General features: G+C 63.7%; 2 protein-coding genes across 3 annotated transcripts in view; one reads left to right on the top strand and one right to left on the bottom strand.

Moving 5' to 3' along the window:
- BRF1 (BRF1 RNA polymerase III transcription initiation factor subunit) overlaps nt 1-16,630 on the top strand; it is a 58,662-nt gene that overhangs the window by 26,510 nt on the left and 15,522 nt on the right. For both annotated transcript variants that reach the window (XM_043557124.1, XM_043557123.1), the window contains exons 4-7: nt 4,504-4,535; nt 7,181-7,253; nt 13,834-13,983; nt 15,154-15,247. In XM_043557124.1, coding sequence (XP_043413059.1) covers nt 4,504-4,535; nt 7,181-7,253; nt 13,834-13,983; nt 15,154-15,247 — 349 coding nt within the window. The remainder of the gene's footprint in view (nt 1-4,503; nt 4,536-7,180; nt 7,254-13,833; nt 13,984-15,153; nt 15,248-16,630) is intronic.
- Nucleotides 8,548-10,738, bottom strand: BTBD6 (BTB domain containing 6). Its single transcript, XM_043557125.1, has 4 exons — nt 10,271-10,738; nt 10,089-10,179; nt 9,831-9,949; nt 8,548-9,702 (listed from the first exon to the last, which is right to left on the bottom strand). The coding sequence occupies exons 1-4, from the start codon at nt 10,666-10,668 to the stop codon at nt 8,670-8,672; spliced, it is 1,641 nt and encodes a 546-aa protein (XP_043413060.1). The 5' UTR covers nt 10,669-10,738; the 3' UTR covers nt 8,548-8,669.

Here is a 16,630-nt window from a genome sequence, read left to right as displayed (position 1 = left end):
TCGGCCACCTCGTCAGGTGCTGCCTGCCCTTGGAAGTGCCCGGACTTAAAGTCCACCTTCCTCCAGGGGGCGCCGTGCTTTGTCCCGGGGCAGCTGGTCCCCTGAGCGGGAGCACGGACTGCTGGCGTGGCCCTCCTTCTTTTGAGGGTCTTCCCCACAGCGGGGCTCCCAGTTGCTCCCCTGCCTTTTATCTATTTTTCCGCTTGTTCCCCACCCCCAACCACCGCCTGCTTCCGAGCGCCGGGCCCCTGGGTGCGTTTGTCTCGAGCCTGTGGGCACGCCTTTCGACACTTAAGTCAGGGCCTGTTCCTTCCTTCCCTGGACTCTCCATGGCTTTCCCCGTGGCACAGAATCCCTGTCCTCTGTGGCCAGCAGGCTGCAGCTTCCAGCTCCTGTCTCCCTCGCCCTCCCTGTCTTCCCAGCCACAGCAGCTCCTGGCTGCCACTCCCTGTGCCTCAGGTGTGCTGACCTCCTCCGAGCTCCCAGTCACAGGTGCCGGCTGGCCTGCCACCAGCCAGTGGGGGAGCAGGTACCTCCCGCAGCACAGAGATGGGCACGGTGCCTGAGTGCAGACCGCGTCTGGGGCCTGTGCTGCTCAGCCCCTCGCTGAGCCTGAGCCCTGGGCACATACAGGTGGGCTTGAACCAGGAGCTGCCAGCGCGGGATGGACCATCTCAGCGTGGTTGGGGAGGGAGCCGAGACCTTTGGCCGGGGCCGGGGCGGGCTGGGGTGCGGGCCTGAGCTCTGCACCTCCCTGGCACTTGGGGAGGCAGGGCCGGCGGTGAGCCAGCGCATACGGCCGGCCTGGAATCTGGCCCTGGGCCCTTCCCACACCTCTTCCGGGCAGGCAGCTGGCACAGGCCGTGGCGTGGAGCTGGGAGGGTGGGCTGTGGGCACCTCCAGAGTGTGGGAATGGCCTGCAGAGTGACGATGACTGCCCGTGTCAATTATTTGAGGAGTCGTGTACATAAGGGAGAGCCCACCACAGGATGCCTCAGCCTCAGGCTCAGTGCGGGGGGAGCAGGGTCGGCGTGCGGGGACCGGGCGCTCAGAGCCCTGCAGGGCACTTCCGTCTTTACCAGGCACAACTCTTCAGTGGACAGGGTGTTGGGTGTTCCTGGTGGCTCTTGTCCTTCGTGGGGCGTGGCTGTGAGCTCCTGTCTAAGCAGAAGTGTGTCGGGCTCATAAATAATCGCCTGGGGAGAGATCAGTCAGGGCCAGAGCCCTGCAGAAGGGGGTGTGGGTGGACGGGGGACAGGGGGTGGGTGCCGGGCAGGCCGGCCTCCGTGGGGCGGACGCGTCTGCTCCTGGTGCAGAGGGCGCCGCTGTCCCCGGGCGCTCCCCGCCCCCCCCCCCCCGCCCCGTCTGTCCCCGCCGGGGCCCGGGAGCCGCGGTGCCGGTTGGGAGCTCTGCTGCCCCGACCGTTCCCGCCACCGTGAGCTGGAAGTGTGGTGTCTGTGCACGTGCTCGACCTGTCACACCTCCCGTTGGCCCGCACGCTGACGCCATTTTCCTCGTCTCTCTTTGGGCGCCCTGAGGAAACACTCCCACCTGAGGCCATGTAGACAAATGTCATGGTCTTTTAACTGTTTGCTCTGCCATCATCGAATCTCTGTAAACTTTCCCACTTACTGAAAACGGGTGTCCGTGTAAATCGAGCCTCATCTGATTGTTCTCCCGGCACCGCACACGCCAGCCAGGTGGTCGCCTGTCCCTCTGGTGGTGGATCCGGACGCCGGGGCGTTGCTGGCCCAGCGTGGGCCGCCCCACCGTGGCACTGGAGCCCTCTGTACACGTCCTCAAAATCCTCTGTGGGGCCACGGGAGCGCCGGCGTTTTGGTCCGTGCGAACAGTGTTTGTATTCGCACATCTCTTCGCAGGCCGACACCCCAAGCTGGTGCTCCCTGAGCGGAAGTGCCACCTAGCAGAGCATGTCAGGGACCAGGGGAGGCCACCAGGCTCCAGGCCACCGGAAGGTGTGCCCAGCACCCCGTCCTGCTGACCTTTTATGATTCCAGCACACGTGAAGGGGGCTGGTGCCCCTGTGCCAGGAAGGGGGGGGGGGGGCACCGCCTCACAGGCGGTGGAGACACAGGCCCGCTGGCCGGCCAGGTGAGACTTTCCAGAGCCACCGGCACATCCCCACGTGCCCCTCAGCCGGGGGACCTGCTGTGGGCCGGGCCCCGAGGGCACTCATGACGACAGCGTGGGCGCCCGTGTGGGGAAGCACGTTGTTCACGCGGCCCTTGCTGCCCGGCCGGCGAGCACCGGCCGCGTGTGCGCGTCTCCTCCGGTGTCACGAGGAGAGCAGCCGCATCTCCTTGGCTGCGCCTGGAGTCCCGTCTCCTGTTTGAAACACACACACTCCCCCAGGGCTTGCTGCGGGGATCGCACACCTCCCCAGCCTCACGATGCTCGGCCCACAGCAGAGGGAGGTGCAGACGCCTGCCTGCCCCCACGCGCCCTTCGGCTGCCAAGTCATTGACCGGATCTCCGTGTCTGTGTTTCTTTTTTTCCCTTGGAGGGGAGATCGGCATAAAACAAAACGCTTGGGGGTTTTGACAGACGTACGTCTCTGCAGCAGGACGCAGGGCAACCTGGTCCCTTCTGGTCAGGGCCCCCCCCCCCCCCCGAGGCACCCACTGAGGATTCTCACGGGCTAATTCGGCTTGTTCCAGACGTCAGGTGAAGGGAAGGCCTCTTCTGTAAGGTTTCTGTCACTAGGTGAGCTTGCGGGCCCGCGCTGTGGTGCACGCTCCGTGTGGGAGTGCACGCCCTGCCACGGCGCTGCCGGGGGCGGTCGTCTGGGCTCTTCTGGCCTTCTGGCCGTTTGTACGAAGCCCTGTGTGGATGCGCATCCGCATGCTGTGAGCGAGAGCCTCGCCGGGAGGAGCTGGCCGGAGGCGGGCGCGGGGTCAGCCTTAGAGGAAGCCGGCCGGCCTCCCGCCATCGGGCCGTCCCGCTGCGCCCCAGCCCGCAGAGCGCGTGAGGCCGGCATTGGGTGCTGCGGGGGGCACTTTGTTTGCCTTTCTCTTGCAAGGTCTTTCTTATGTGCTTATTGGCTCCTGGCTTCTCCCTGTGAAGTGTCTGTTCAAAACTTTTACTCATCTTTTTGCCTTTGTTTTGTTATTACTTTGTAATAGATTTCATTTTTCAGAGCAGTTGTAGGTTAAGGAAAAATTGTGAGTCCCCCATGCGCCTCTGTCCCCTCCCCCCCACCCCTCCATTTCCCTGTCAACACCTGCGTTAGTGCGTAGACACCTGCGAAAGTCACGGCTGACGGCCCAGCGTCACGTCCTTACCGCAGGCCCACGCCTGACACCAGGGCTCGCTCCCGTCACGTGCTGTGGTGCCTTCCGTGGGTCTAACAGGTGTGCGGTCAGTGCCGCGTGTCCACGACCAGGAACGTCACATGCAGTGGCTTCGCCGCCCCGGACGGCCCCTGTGCTCCACCCGTGCGCCCCTCCCCCACCCGGGCAACCTCCCACGCCTTCACCGTCTCTGGGGCTTTGCCTTTTCCGACCGTCACGGACACGGAGTCTTGTGGTTCCCGCCTCTTGGCTCGGCTCATTTCTTGTGTCCTTTTTGGCGCCACGGGTCACCACTCCCTCCTGTAGCTCGACTTCCTTTCCTTTCCTGGTCTCCCTTCCTCCCCGGCCTCTTTGCTCCCGGCCTTCCCTGGCGTATCCCGCTTAACGGTGTGCCTTCAGAGACCGAGAAACACGGTGCCTTTTAGTCAAGGACCTTAAAGGTGGGGGCGGGATGTCTGGGACCTTGTGCAAAGCTGTGGCCTCGGGGAGCCCTTTCTTCTTGATGCGTTGGGCCCGGGGTTACCCTCCCGATGCCTGGTCTGGGCTCTGACTCAGCACGTGGGGATTTCTCGTCCTCACCTTCTCAGAGCCACAGCAGACCCGTGAGTGACATGGAGTTTCTCTTCTCTTGACGAGCCGCCCTACTCGGTGGCTTGTGTTTTGTGTTTTTGTGTACGTGTCCAGCTGAGTTTCCTCACTTAGGACATAATCTGGTGACTCTTTAATCGCCTGCTGAGAGTGATCACAGGTCCCGTGCCAGAGTCTCCACAGCTGTCCCCTCAAGCACCGGCACTCTGGAGGTGCCTGCCAGCCACCAAGGGCGGGTGGCCCTCTGTCCACGTGTCTGTTCCCCAGGAGCCACGAGTCGTGGGGCAGAGGCCACACGTAGTGCCTGGGTGGCTGTCAGTAGGTGCTCGAGGGACAGACCGAGTGTCGTCACGTGCTTCTGGGCTGTGCCACACGGGATGTGGGGCCTGTGAGGACTGCATTCACGGCCCCTCTCCCCCTGTCCTGGGAGCGGTTCACAGAGGGCTCCGTGAGCAGCCCCGATGCCTCACTCCTCTCGATCCGTGCCGAGCTTAGATTCACAACAAGGTCCGGTGGCCGGGTGTGTGGTCGGTGCCTCTGGGAGGCTGTCGGGTAACTGGGGGTCCATGGCTTGAGTGCACGTGTTCCTTGACTCCTGCCACAGACATGCTCCTCGACCTCAGTGATCTGCTCCAGGTAGACTGGTTTCCTTCCTGAGCCCTTTTCCCAAGGGAGGCTGGGACTGGGGCACAGGATGCGCCAGGGTGTGATCTGTTTCAGAGCTGGGAGGGGGCAGTAAACACGGGTCACACTGTGGTCCTGGGAGCCGGGCGGCCTCGGCCTCAGAACCAGTGGGGAGACCCAGGTGTACTTGGTCCGAGACAAGGGAGATTCTTTAAAACGAGGGGGGGGGGGTGTGTCACGGCACAGACGCGTCCACGGTGTGAGGGTGTGTGCAGGGCGCTCATGGATTCCACGCCTGCGCGGAAAGCGTGGTCGGGTCCCGGTGCACCTGGGCCGCAGGCCCCCCCCCCCCCCCCCCCCCCCCCCAGTGCTGACGAGGCTGGGCTTCCACGAAAACCAGATGCCACCTGCGTGTTCGCCGTCCTAGCTGTCCTCGTAAATGGCGTCTCTCAGGAGTCCTCTGAGGTGCTCTGGCCAAGCTAACAGTCATCTGTTGGGATCGTGGAAATGGAACACTGCACGTGCGGTACCAAGGGGGAGGTGGGGAGGGAGGATGTGGCCTCACGGGCCCGGTTCCGTCCCGGGACTTCCCACAAAGGACGGAGTGCGTCTGGTGTAGGGCAGATGCTCAGAAGCCCTTAGGCAAAGCCTGGATGGGTCAGGGTGGTGTTCTGGCGGTTTCTTGCTTCACACCGTTGGAAATGGGAAACCAGCGCAGGGCCAGACAGAAGGGGTGCGTGTTCTCGCTCATCCGGGCTGGACCGAGGCCCCGGGGGAAGCTGCTGCGCCGGCCTGCTGAACCCGCACAATTTACTGTGAGCTTTTATTGCCCGAGATGGAGGGGTGTGCCTCGGGCCCCTGGGCCAGCCTGCTGGGTGGGTGTGGGGGGACCTGGGCAGAGCCGGCCAGTACCCCCAAGCCGGCCCCAGGCTCTGGGCCGCGTCCCTTCCCATCAGCGGGGTCTCCCTGGGGCCGGGCCGGGAGCAGCACACACCGGACGTGTTTGTGTGCTTGTCTGTGGGTGTGGGGCAGCGTGTCGGGTGAGGGTCTCGCCCGGGGCTCTGGCTGCCGGGGGCTGACACGGGTCCTCCCATCCGTTCTTGTGTGAACGCTCGCCGAGTGGACCTTTCTCCCCGGGCTCGGCCCCCGCTCAGGCATGGCTGGTACAGGAGCACTCAGGGCCGTCTGGGCGGAGAGCCCATCTGCCGGGTGGACAGGATGGGGGGTGCTGGCTAGCCATGCCCGGCTGTACCGGCCGCCTTCACAGAGACAAGCTACAAACACCTCAGAGCTCCTGGCGCGTGCTGGTGCACGTTAGCGTCTCTGGCAATAACCGTGTGTGTTGTGCGGGTGTGGCCTTTCAACAGTTTGACTTTCCATTTGAAGTCCGTTCAGAGGACTGTTTCCTGCAGATCTTCATCTGCTTGGGACACAGGCAGGGTGGGAGGCGTGAAGGGGGACCGGCGGGTGCGGCAGTGGGAGGAGACGGTGAGGGGGACACTGAGCTCCACTCTGCTCCAGATGGGCATGAGGTCAGGAGGGTCAAGTTGCAGGAACTTGGGGGAGCCCAGCAAAGGCTGGGGCGCTCATAGAACGTCCACACACACGGACACACTGAGACGCGGCACGCGTGGGCAGGCTGAGGGCTGAATCCCTTCGGAAGGCATGCTCCGTGAGCCGCCAGCCCTGCGAAGCGGGGCTTCTCCCAGGAGGAGGCCTGGATGTGAAGTGCAGGTCTGCCCAAGCTGGCACCTTCCATGTCCTCTGAGGGGGCTTTGTACCATCCCTTAGCGCTCCCGGACGGCCGCAGGCACCTGCCTGTGCTGCCTGAGAGGCCTTTTCTGGTGTCCGTCCCCTTGGGCCCCGGCGAAAGAGCCCTCATCCGGGCCTTCATAGGCCAGGCTTGATTAGGCAGAGAAACTCCCTGGGGAGACCAGAGACAGAGGGCCAGGGCCAGGATACTGAGGCCTGAGAGTCCCAGGGGAGGGGCGGGAGGGCACCAAGCCTGAGCTTTTCCCAATTCTGCACCCCACCCGAGCGCACCGGCTTCTTCCATGCCTGTGGTCAAGCACCCCTCAGAGGCCCCCCTCCCACAGTGTGCCCAGGCCGGCACGGGGCAGGCTCTCAGGGCGGCCGAGGCCCAGCTGCACTGGAGGGTCGCGTCCAGGAGTACGTGACTGGGTGCTGCGGTTGGTCAGGTGCTGGGCTCCACAGCCGATCTGGACTCGAGGTGGGAGTGGGCGGCGTGTCGCCGAGATCTGCGGAGACCCACGGCCACGACTGAGCTGCTCCCGGCGGGGGGCCGAGGCCATGGCTCCCGGGCCCGTTGGGAGCACGGCATGCCGTGGCCAGCAGGCCCCGAACGTGCGGGCTCACGCCACTCTGAATTACACACCTTGCACTCCGCGTGCTTCCGCTTTGCTAACTGTCTCTCAGGCAGCTTTTTTCCTCAGCAAATCGTCACTGCTGAGATGGTGGTGGGGCCTGGAAAGCTGCCTGGGGCTGGGAAGCAGGGCCCCGGGCTGCCGTGGGCTCATGGGGGCTGGCAGGGAGCTCTTACCTGGGCTCTGCGGACTCAACAACGAAGTGCATATTTTAAGAGAAAAAAGCAAACGTTTTCTAAATTGCTATTCTCAGTAGTGGTTTTTTCGTGACAGGTGAACGTTTACGTGCTGGGGAAGACCTTCCTCCTCCTGGCGAGAGAGCTCTGCATCAACGCACCAGCAATAGGTATGGCGGGGCTGGCGGGGGGCGGCGGGGGGCGGTTGTGGGTGAGCGCGCAGAGAGCGAGCGGTGCTGCTGCCTTGGGGGCCCGCCCGCCTCGTGAGAACAGGGCTGGAGGCAGGTGCCTCGGGGAGGCCAGGACCCCTGCAGACGGAGTGCCGCTTTCCTAGCCACATTCCGCCTTCACCGGAGCCTCACCAAGAACTGTTTTCAGCCCGCTCGGAGGGCTTGCTCCCGATTTTGCCCACGAAGGAGGCGCAGTGTGCAGGGCCAGGAAGGGCGGGCTGGGGGCGCGGTGCTGGGTAACCCACGGGATGGTCCCCTGAAGCCGGGAGGGGTCTTGCAGGACAGGCCCGGAGGCCAGAAGGGCTGCTGGATGGAGTAGCCACACAGCTGTGGCTCTCTGCTCCCAGCCCAGACCCTCTCCCGAGAGGCCACGTTCCTGTGGCCAGTGACACGGTCCCTCCCTGTGGAGGTGAAGATAAGGTTGTTTTCAGAAACAAAGCAACCACCAATAGAGTGTGTGGCCTGGGAGAATAGAGACAAGGGGCTCAAAGAGCCTGCTTAACCCCAAAGCCCGCCTGGGCAGAGGCCATCCAGGGCCCGCCAGGGAAGCTGCTGCCGAGCCTGAGGCAGGAGACTGGCGCTCCGGGTCTGGAGGCGTGGACCCAGCAGAGAGCCCCACTTTACCCCCCTCAAATCTGAGCTTCACAGCAGGGCTTCGTGTGAGAGGCTACGACGCTCTAGGAAGTACAGACGCAAGCACACACACCCAGCTTTTTCCAGAGCCTTCTAAAGCAATAAGCACGCCCTGGTGGTGGCAGCCCGGCTTGCCAGCAGAGGGCACGCTCAGGGACAGACGGGGCCTGCCAGGGAGGCCGTTCGATTCTAACCAGCACGGGAGGGTTTGCTGTGTGCTGGAAGGGAGTCCCTCTCCACAGACACGTGGGAAGGCGCGTGCCCGGCTTAACGCTCCTTTGGACGTTCACCTGCCGGTGGCTCTTGTCTTGCTGAAACTCTGAGACCCGGCTAGAAAGACTACGTTAGGTGGCTTCTTCCAATTTTGGTTTTGAAGGGAAAGTTTTAGGTTAAGCGTAGTACCACTCTGAATCTGTGAGGGTGGGAGCCGGCGAAGCCCACAGGGCACGCAGCGTGGGCACCACCGGGAGGGGCCCGAAGCCTGTCTCGGAACCCCAGAGCTGCCCAGCGGCCCGGACTCCGAAACCCGGGCAGGGCCGTGGCCGTGCAGCACAGCCTGCGTGTCCCCGCTCTGGCCGCAGCCGACCGCGTACAAGAGACGTACAAACTAAGCAAGGTCTTTAATGACGTCAGCGAGGCAGTCGGCGGGGGGGTGAAGGGGTAGCACGGCCTCCTGCACGTCCCTTCCCCTCCCGGCGCCCCTCGCGGCGTACCCATGCCACCTCAGGCATAGAAGATGAGCTCTGGGATCTGCCCACCCTGGACCCCGGTCCCGTTGGTGCTGTCCGAGGAGCACTGGAACTGGAAGGTCACCTTCCCGCACTGCACTTCCGTCATGCCTTCCTGCCCAAAGTAGCTGAGCTCGCTGCCATCCAGGACAGCGCTGGCCGTGTAGAAGGTGTCCTGCTCCACCTGCACGGGGTGCTCAAACCAGACCGAGAAGGTGTTGCTGGAGCCGTCCGAGACAAACTTGGTCAGGTTCTGAGCCAGGACCACCCCCAGCCGCTTCAGTTCAATCTTCACGCTGTACTCGGCCTTCCCGGAGCTGGAGCCGTACAAGCCCAGCCCTGCCACGAACACCCTTCGGTCCACGGCAAACTGGATGCTGTCACAGCGGCCGCGGTAGCGCCACTGGTTGCTGCGGTAGGCGGAGGACTGGAAACGGTGGCACCTCTGCGGGGCGAGGCCCTTCCTCTTGGTCAGCGGGAAGCTGAGGAGGGGCTTGTTGGCGGCCGTGTACCACAGGAAGATGCTGTGGGTCTCCTCCAGCGTCAGGATGTCCGACTGGGCAGCGCCGTTGGCGAACTCCTCCAGGGTCATGGTCGGAATCCGGACCAGGTAGAGGACGGGCCCCAGCACGCGCCTCTTGTTGCGCGGGGTGGCCGGCAGGCCCTGCCTCTTGCACTCTGCTTCCGCCCAGCTCAGGACGGCCTCGAAGACCACGGCCTCCTTGGCGTTGAGGGCTTCCCGCGTCACGATGATCTCCAGCGTCTGCCAGTCAATCTCACAGAAGCCTTCAGACCTCAGAGCCATCTCCGCCTGAGCATCGATGACCTCCCAGCAGCGCTGGGTCAGCTCGGGCTCCTCAAACAGCCGGCTCTGGGACAGCAGGACACAGGCGTTTTTGGCTTCCAGGCTGGTCTCCAGGAAATTAACACAGGCTTTAGCTAGCGCCGGCACGATGTACTTCTTGGCAGCGTAGAGAGTGGCCAGCACCGTGTCGGCTTCCAGATCGATCTCGTCACTGTACATGTACCTAGGTGGGGCGGGGACCGTGTCTCAGGCTGCGTGGGGCATGCCCCCAAGAAGCTGCAGGGTGCCCGCTGGCGGCAGCCAGGCAGCAAGGAGCCACCCCCTCCTCGCGGACTCGTGCAGCAGACTTACTTTAACAAGATTAGGAAGGCTGTGGGCTCCACGTCGGGGATGTGGATTTCTGACTTAACTTCTGCCAAATCGCCATAAAACATGGCATAGAAGACAGAGCTCCCAACGGCCAAGACGTACTGTGGATGACACAGGAGCTGCCCTGAGCCCCGGTCCCTCCCTGCCCCCAGCGGATGCCGCACCCGGGGTACAGGGCAGCCCCTACTCAGGCGGAGGGCAGTCGCCTCTGCGGGCTTACAGGGCCAAGCCTCTACCAACCTTGTGGGCGGGCACCCTGCGGGCCGCTCCCGGGGGCCCCACGATGAAGTGGACGTCAGCCATGAGCTCGTTGTTGAACATCAGCGCGTTCCTGCAAAGGGCAGAGGCACACGGCTCGGGGCTCGGGGGTCGGGCCGGGGCGCGGGCGCGGGGTGCGGGGTGCGGGCGCGGCCCGGGCTCACCTCTCGCGCAGGGTCGGGTGGAAGGACTGCCAGTTGGGACTCTCCAAGTTGTTGTTGTCGGGCGCGGGCGGCGCGGGCGCGGGCGGCGGCGGGACGGGCGGCGGGGCGCTGGGCGGGCCCTTCCTGCCCGTGGCGGCGGCGGCGGCGGCGGCGGCGTTGCTGTTAGCGATGTCCGTGGCGGTGGCGGTGGCGGTGGCGGTGGCGGTGGCGGCCGCGGCGCCGGCGGCCGGGTACAGCTCCGCGGCCATCTTCGCGGGCAGGGCGGCCTCCGCGCGCGACGGTGGCGCGCCGTGCACCCTCGCGCCGCGCCGGGGCCGGGGGGGCGGCTCTGCGAGCACCAGGAGCGCCGTGAGGCACTGCGCCACCCGGCCGTGCAGGCAGGCCAGGGGCAGCAGCATGGGGCCGCGGCGGGCGCTGCTGCCTCGGGCCGCCCCGCCCCGCCCGCCGGCCCGCAGCCCGCAGCCCGGCCGCAGGGGGCGCCGTCCGGCCCACCCTCGCCCCTGCCGCCGCGGCGCCCGCGCGTCACGCCGCGTCACGCCGCGTCACGCCGGCCCGGCTCCGCCCCGCCCCCTCGCCGACGGCGTGCGCGGCCTGAGCCGCCCCGCCCGCTCGCCGACGGCGTGCGCGCGCGCGCGCGCGCGGCCTGGGTCCCGCCCCCGCGGGCTGTGGCTGGGAGAGACGGCGGCGCAGGCGCAGGCGGGAGCGCTCGGGGAGCCGTGGCTCTGCGCGCACGGTCCGCGCTTGGTGGCCGGTGTCTGTGCGCGGGCCCGGGTCTTCCGGTTTCCGCGTGCTGGAGTTCGGCTGCGTTGCGTTGAGGGTTTGTGCGTGCTTGACGCTCGCTAGCCGGTCCTTCCCAGATGCGGGGTCCGCTCTCCTCCGGCGCGGCTGGCCGTACCCGCCCCCCACCGAGGCCCGCGGCGGGCCCGGGGAGGCGGGGGCGGGGGGCGCCAGGCCTTGTCCCTCCCGCGTGGGGCCCGTCCCCGCGCCGCGCCCCTGTGGGCTGGCGTCCACCCGTCCGTGTGGACCGTTGTTTCCCTCCCACCTGCAGTGCGGGCTGCTTGCTAACTAAACGCGGGGGTCTGGCGGCTTACCTAGGAGGCTGCGCCTTACTCCGCGGTTTGTTCGTGTGCGTGCCTGCCAGCTCGCACTCTCCGTCCTGGGAGGCCGCTCTCGGGGTCCCTGGCGGGGGGGGGGGGGCGCCTCTTTCCGTCCTTCCCCCCACTCTCAGGTTGGGGAGATCTGGCGGAATCTCACATCGCTGTGGGTTTAGAGTCTCCTCTTGGCGCTTCTCACCAATCCCGTCCATCCTGCGTGGTCTTCTGTGAGCTGCTTTTCTTTCCTTCGTAAAGTCTGCCTCTCGGCCCGTTTCACTGCCCGTGCCGGGCTGGCGGCGCCGCCGCACAACCTTTGTCACCGGCCCTGGGGGAGAGGGTTCAACCTACCCTCTCCTGCAAATTGTCTGTTTTCCTGGACTTGTTGAGGTGTCCTGGTACCCTCCCCCCCACCCCCCACCACGTGCCTGGGCAGTCGGGAGCTACAGCACGCTTGGCCATGCTTTGATTTGGTTTGTGATTTGGTTGCTGAGAAACGTATTATTGGGAGAGAAGAGACATCTTATTTTATTTTATTTTTTTTTTAGATTTTTTTTTAACGTTTTATTTATTTTTGAGACAGAGAGAGACAGAGCATGAACAGGGGAGGGTCAGAGAGAGGGAGACACAGAATCTGAAACAGGCTCCAGGCTCTGAGCTGTCAGCACAGAGCCCGACGCGGGGCTCGAACTCACGGACCGCGAGATCATGACCTGAGCTGAAGTGGGCCGCTTAACCGACTGAGCCAGCCAGGCGCCCCATCTTATTTTATTTTTAAGCCTGTTTTTGAGCGAGTGAGAGTAAGTGCACACACTGGGGGGAGGGGAGTGAGCAAGTGACTGGCAGAAACAGGGAGGGACAGAGAATCCAAAGCAGGCTCCATGCTGCAAGTACAAAGCCCACAGGGAGCTCCAACCCACAGTCTGAGAGAGCACGACCTGAGCCCAAATGGGGTGCTTAACCGACTGAGCCACCCAGGTGCCCTGAGGGAAGATACATTTTAAGAATTGATGTTATTGTGACGATTTGGAACTATTTTAATTAGAACATCAGAGCTAGAGGTGAAACCTTTGACACCGATTGATTTCTGATCTAGAAAGCTGAGCTTAACTACTTGCAAAAGATTGGAGACAGACGTGCCAGAGGATGGTGGGAGGGCCTGGGCTGAGGTGGCAGGCAGCGCCTCTTGGTTGTGCTTTGCCACCGGAGTGCCACCAGCCGTCCAGCCCCATGTGCCCAACACAGGGAGCTGCTACCACTGACTCACCTTTCCAGAGACCGCTCAGTGCCCCGGGCCTCCCCGGGCCTCTGGAAAGGTAGGCGAGTAGCCGCTGCTCAGCAGCACCCCCCTGTGGTCAGTGTGGGAGGTGTCACTCCGGCCCTTGGAGTCCTTGGGGACCCAGACTGCCTCAGGGCCAGCTGCCAGTCTCTGTGTTTCCTCATGTGAGCCAGGACTGGCGGAGGATGCGAGGGGGTGCTTATAAGGGGGGTGCGGGTAGGCCCTCATGGGGCTTCCAGGGGTCAGAGCTCAGTCAGGGAGGCCCTTGTAGATGCCGGGAGGCCGGGAGAGTGATGGGGCCAGAGCCCCAAAGGAGGGTGCTTGGTTGGTGGACGGCCAGGGTCACCTGCTAGTGCCGCTGACCAGTCCCAGGACCTTGCCGGTCTGCCCTTCCTCCTCCTCCACCCTCTGACCGCACATGCCTGCTTTCTGGCTCGCCCGTGGCCCCCTCAGGCCTCAGCAGCGGCCCCTCTTGAGCAAGGTCTTCCCAGATGATCCTGTCCAAAGGAGATTTTGTTTGTGGTGTTCTGTCGTGGACCCTGTGCCACTCCATCCGTGCACTCACAGCAGTGCCGTAGCCCACTGAATTCGTCAAGTTACTTGGTCTCAACCGCCCTGGGGGCTGGAAGTGTCGTAAGCCTAGGGCACTAAGGGAGTCTTCCAGCTCGGAGCTTAGAGCAGGGCACGAGCGAGGCAGGGCGTGTGTGCGCGCGTATGTCCGGGTCCCTCCGAGCCCTCCCTTACTAAGGACCGTGGGGTTATTTAAAGAGAGGTGCCCACGCCCGTAGCCAGAAGAGCAGCGTGTCTCACAAGAGTAAACGCGGTAAATGAGCAGCTAACGAACGTGCCATGTCTCAGTCGGAGTCCACGACCTGCCAAACAAAGCGGCAAGGTGTGGCGTGTGCACCTGCACAAGCACGAGGGATGCCCGCACGGGCCCAGCGTCCGGCCCCAGGAAGCAGCTGCGGGAGGGACGTGGGTGAGCGGCCCCGGCCGAGGGGCGGGGGGGGGGGGCTCGGGGAGCCTGTGCGGCGGAAGGACTGGGAAGGGTCGCCCCGACGGGGAGATGGCGTGCCGTGTTGTGCCCGTGCGCTGTCCGGGTCTGGAGCATGCACGTTCCTCGAGGCCCGGCGGGGCGAGGCCTGCTCCTGTCCCAGGACGCAGTAGCACTGAGGCCCACGTGTCTGCTGCAGACCCGTGCCTGTACATCCCACGCTTTGCCCACCTGCTGGAGTTTGGGGAGAAGAACCACGAGGTGTCCATGACGGCCCTGAGGCTCCTGCAGAGGATGAAGAGGGACTGGATGCACACTGGCCGGCGCCCCTCGGGCCTCTGTGGAGCAGGTGTGGCGGCCTTGCTGGCCGCGGTGGTGGTCTCCGTCCTGACTTACGCAGGCCGGGTGCGCGGGTGGTGGGCGGGCTGTCTCCACGGCGAACCTGGCCGCCGAGGACTGCCAGCTGCTCCCTGCGCTGACTCTCAGTCACAGGGGCAGGGCAGGACTCGTGGAGGCCGCGGCCAGCCCTGCCCCGGCCCCGCAGCCCGGTCGTTACCGCAGAAGGTGTCCGGGCCCCTCTGGCTGACTCCTTGACCCCCGAAAGGGTAGCTGTCTGGGTTGCCCTCTAGGTGGCAGCTGCCCGAAAACAGTCCCGCAACCCTGTCCTCCATGTCTCGGGGTCTGACGCGGGCCTGGGTCTGGAGCCCTCCCCGGCAGGTCCCCACCCTGGCACCCACCGGCTCCGTACCTGCCCAGAGCGCCAAGGGCCTGCGTTCCCGCGCTCGGCTGCCAGTAGGATCGTTTCCCATTTCGGGGCCTGATTTCCAAGAGCACTGCCCGCTCGGGGCCTGTCCGAGAACCAACCTGGCTGCGGCCGCCTCGTGGGGCCCACCGCCTTTTCTCCCCGACCCTGGGCCGTGTCCCCAGAAGCCTCACCTCCGCTGCCAACCGGTGTGCCTGTTCGAGTCACTTGAGAGTCAGCTCGCTGGTTTGCGGGGTGACGTGAGGTTCTCGGGTGGAGTTTAAAATTTTTTTTTTTCAACGTTTATTTATTTTTGGGACAGAGAGAGACAGAGCATGAACGGGGGAGGGGCAGAGAGAGAGGGAGACACAGAATCGGAAACAGGCTCCAGGCTCTGAGCCATCAGCCCAGAGCCTGACGCGGGGCTCGAACTCCCGGACTGCGAGATCGTGACCTGGCTGAAGTCGGACGATTAACCGACTGCGCCACCCAGGCGCCCCTCTCGGGTGGAGTTTAATTCTCCCCGTGTGGAGGACGGGGTGTGTGATGAGCACTTTCTACGTTGATAGATCACCGCGTGGTGGCACGCGAAGCCGTGTGCAGCTTTCAGGGGCTGTGACGGTCACATGCTGTGTAAGCGTTCCCCATGGTGAGGCTGGGGACTCGGCGCCTGCAGGCCCCCCAGGCAGGGCTCTCCCCGCCGCAGGTCATCGGCCCCGAGTGCTGGGCTGCTGCGCACCTGTTCCGATTCCTGACTCCCGTCGTGCCCCCCTCCAGCACTTCTGGTTGCAGCCAGGATGCACGATTTCCGGAGAACCGTCAAAGAGGTCATCAGCGTGGTCAAGGTGTGCGAGTCCACGTTGCGGAAGAGGTAGGTGGCTCTAGTTTGTTTGTGGCCTGGGGCACAGACGCTTCATCCGTCGGGCCCAGCCAGGCCCGTTGGTCAGAGCCAGCTCCCGGGGGGCTCCTCGGGGTGGGGGCCACCCGCCTCCCTCCCGGGCGTCTCGGTCAGTCCTGGCACCACGCCAGCTGCACGTGCAGGGTCTCTCTAAGGTAGGTCGACGTGGACTGTGGGGGCCCGGGGGGACGCCTGGCTGACGCCGAGGGCCACTGTGCCGTGTGTCCGGGTGCCCACGAGGTCCTGCTTTGGGGTGTGGTGTTCGTGGGGTAGCACAGCTCAGCATCAGGTGCATGTGGGCTGAAGTCCAGTTGCCAGCAGACCTGTAATTGTGCCTGTTCTCACAACGGATCTGGAACATTCGACGGCTTGTTTTCAGTGGAGGTCGTATCCTGTGACAGTTTTCAAAGGCAGAGAGTAAGGCATTTTGTTTGTTCAACCTCTGATTCTCTTCAAAAAAGTTAAAAAGAAATTTTTTTTTCATGTTTATTTTCGAGAGGGAGAGATCACGAGCAGAGAAGGGGCAGAGAGAGAGAGGGAGGGAGAGAATCTCAAGTAGGCTTTGCACCGTCAGCACAGAGCCCGATGTGGGGCTCAATCCCGTGACCCTGGGATCATGACCTGAGCCGAAATCAAGAGCTGGACCCCCAACCGACAGAGCCCCCAGGTGCCCCTGACCACGCATTTTTAAAACCACACTCCTCCACTTTGGAGAATCGTTGTTCTTCAGTGGGTAACACTAGAGAATTTGAAGCCACAGTGGTGTGAACGTAATCGTAGTTTGGAAAGTTAATCTGTTCGGAATGGGTTCGCTGAAGGTAGAGAGCACTACTCGTTCATCCAGGAACATACACACGTTTGTTTATTTGTTTGTTTAGCGTTTATTTTTGAGAGAGAACTCGTGCGTACACAAGTAGGGGCAGGGCAGAGAGGGAGACACAGACTCTGAAACTGCGAGATCATGACCTGAGCCCAAGTCAGACGCTTAACCAACTGAGCCACCCAGGTGTCCCCCCCCCCAAGTTTTTTATTGAACATTTTGTAGGTTGGGGGCACCTGGGTGGTTCAGTCAGTTGAGGGTCTGAATCTTGATTTCAGCCATGGGATCGAGCCCCTGTCAGGCTGACTGTGGGGCCTGCTTGGGATTCTCTCTTTCTCTCCTTCCCCCTTGGTGGCCCTTGATCTCTCTCTCTCTCAGATAATAAAAAACTAAAAAAAAAAAAAAAAAAAAACGTATCTTGTCGGGTGTGTGATGTAGGGAATTGAGCTTGAGTCAGCACATACCTAGGGCTGCTGGCTTGGCCTCCTTCCTTCTGGGCGTCCTCTGAGTCTCCCCGTGGGAGCGACAAGGGGAGC

This window comes from Prionailurus bengalensis, chromosome B3, assembly GCF_016509475.1.
Source record: "Prionailurus bengalensis isolate Pbe53 chromosome B3, Fcat_Pben_1.1_paternal_pri, whole genome shotgun sequence".
In the NCBI taxonomy this organism is placed as follows: domain Eukaryota; kingdom Metazoa; phylum Chordata; class Mammalia; order Carnivora; family Felidae; genus Prionailurus; species Prionailurus bengalensis.
This window is presented reverse-complemented; position numbering and strand designations above follow the sequence as displayed.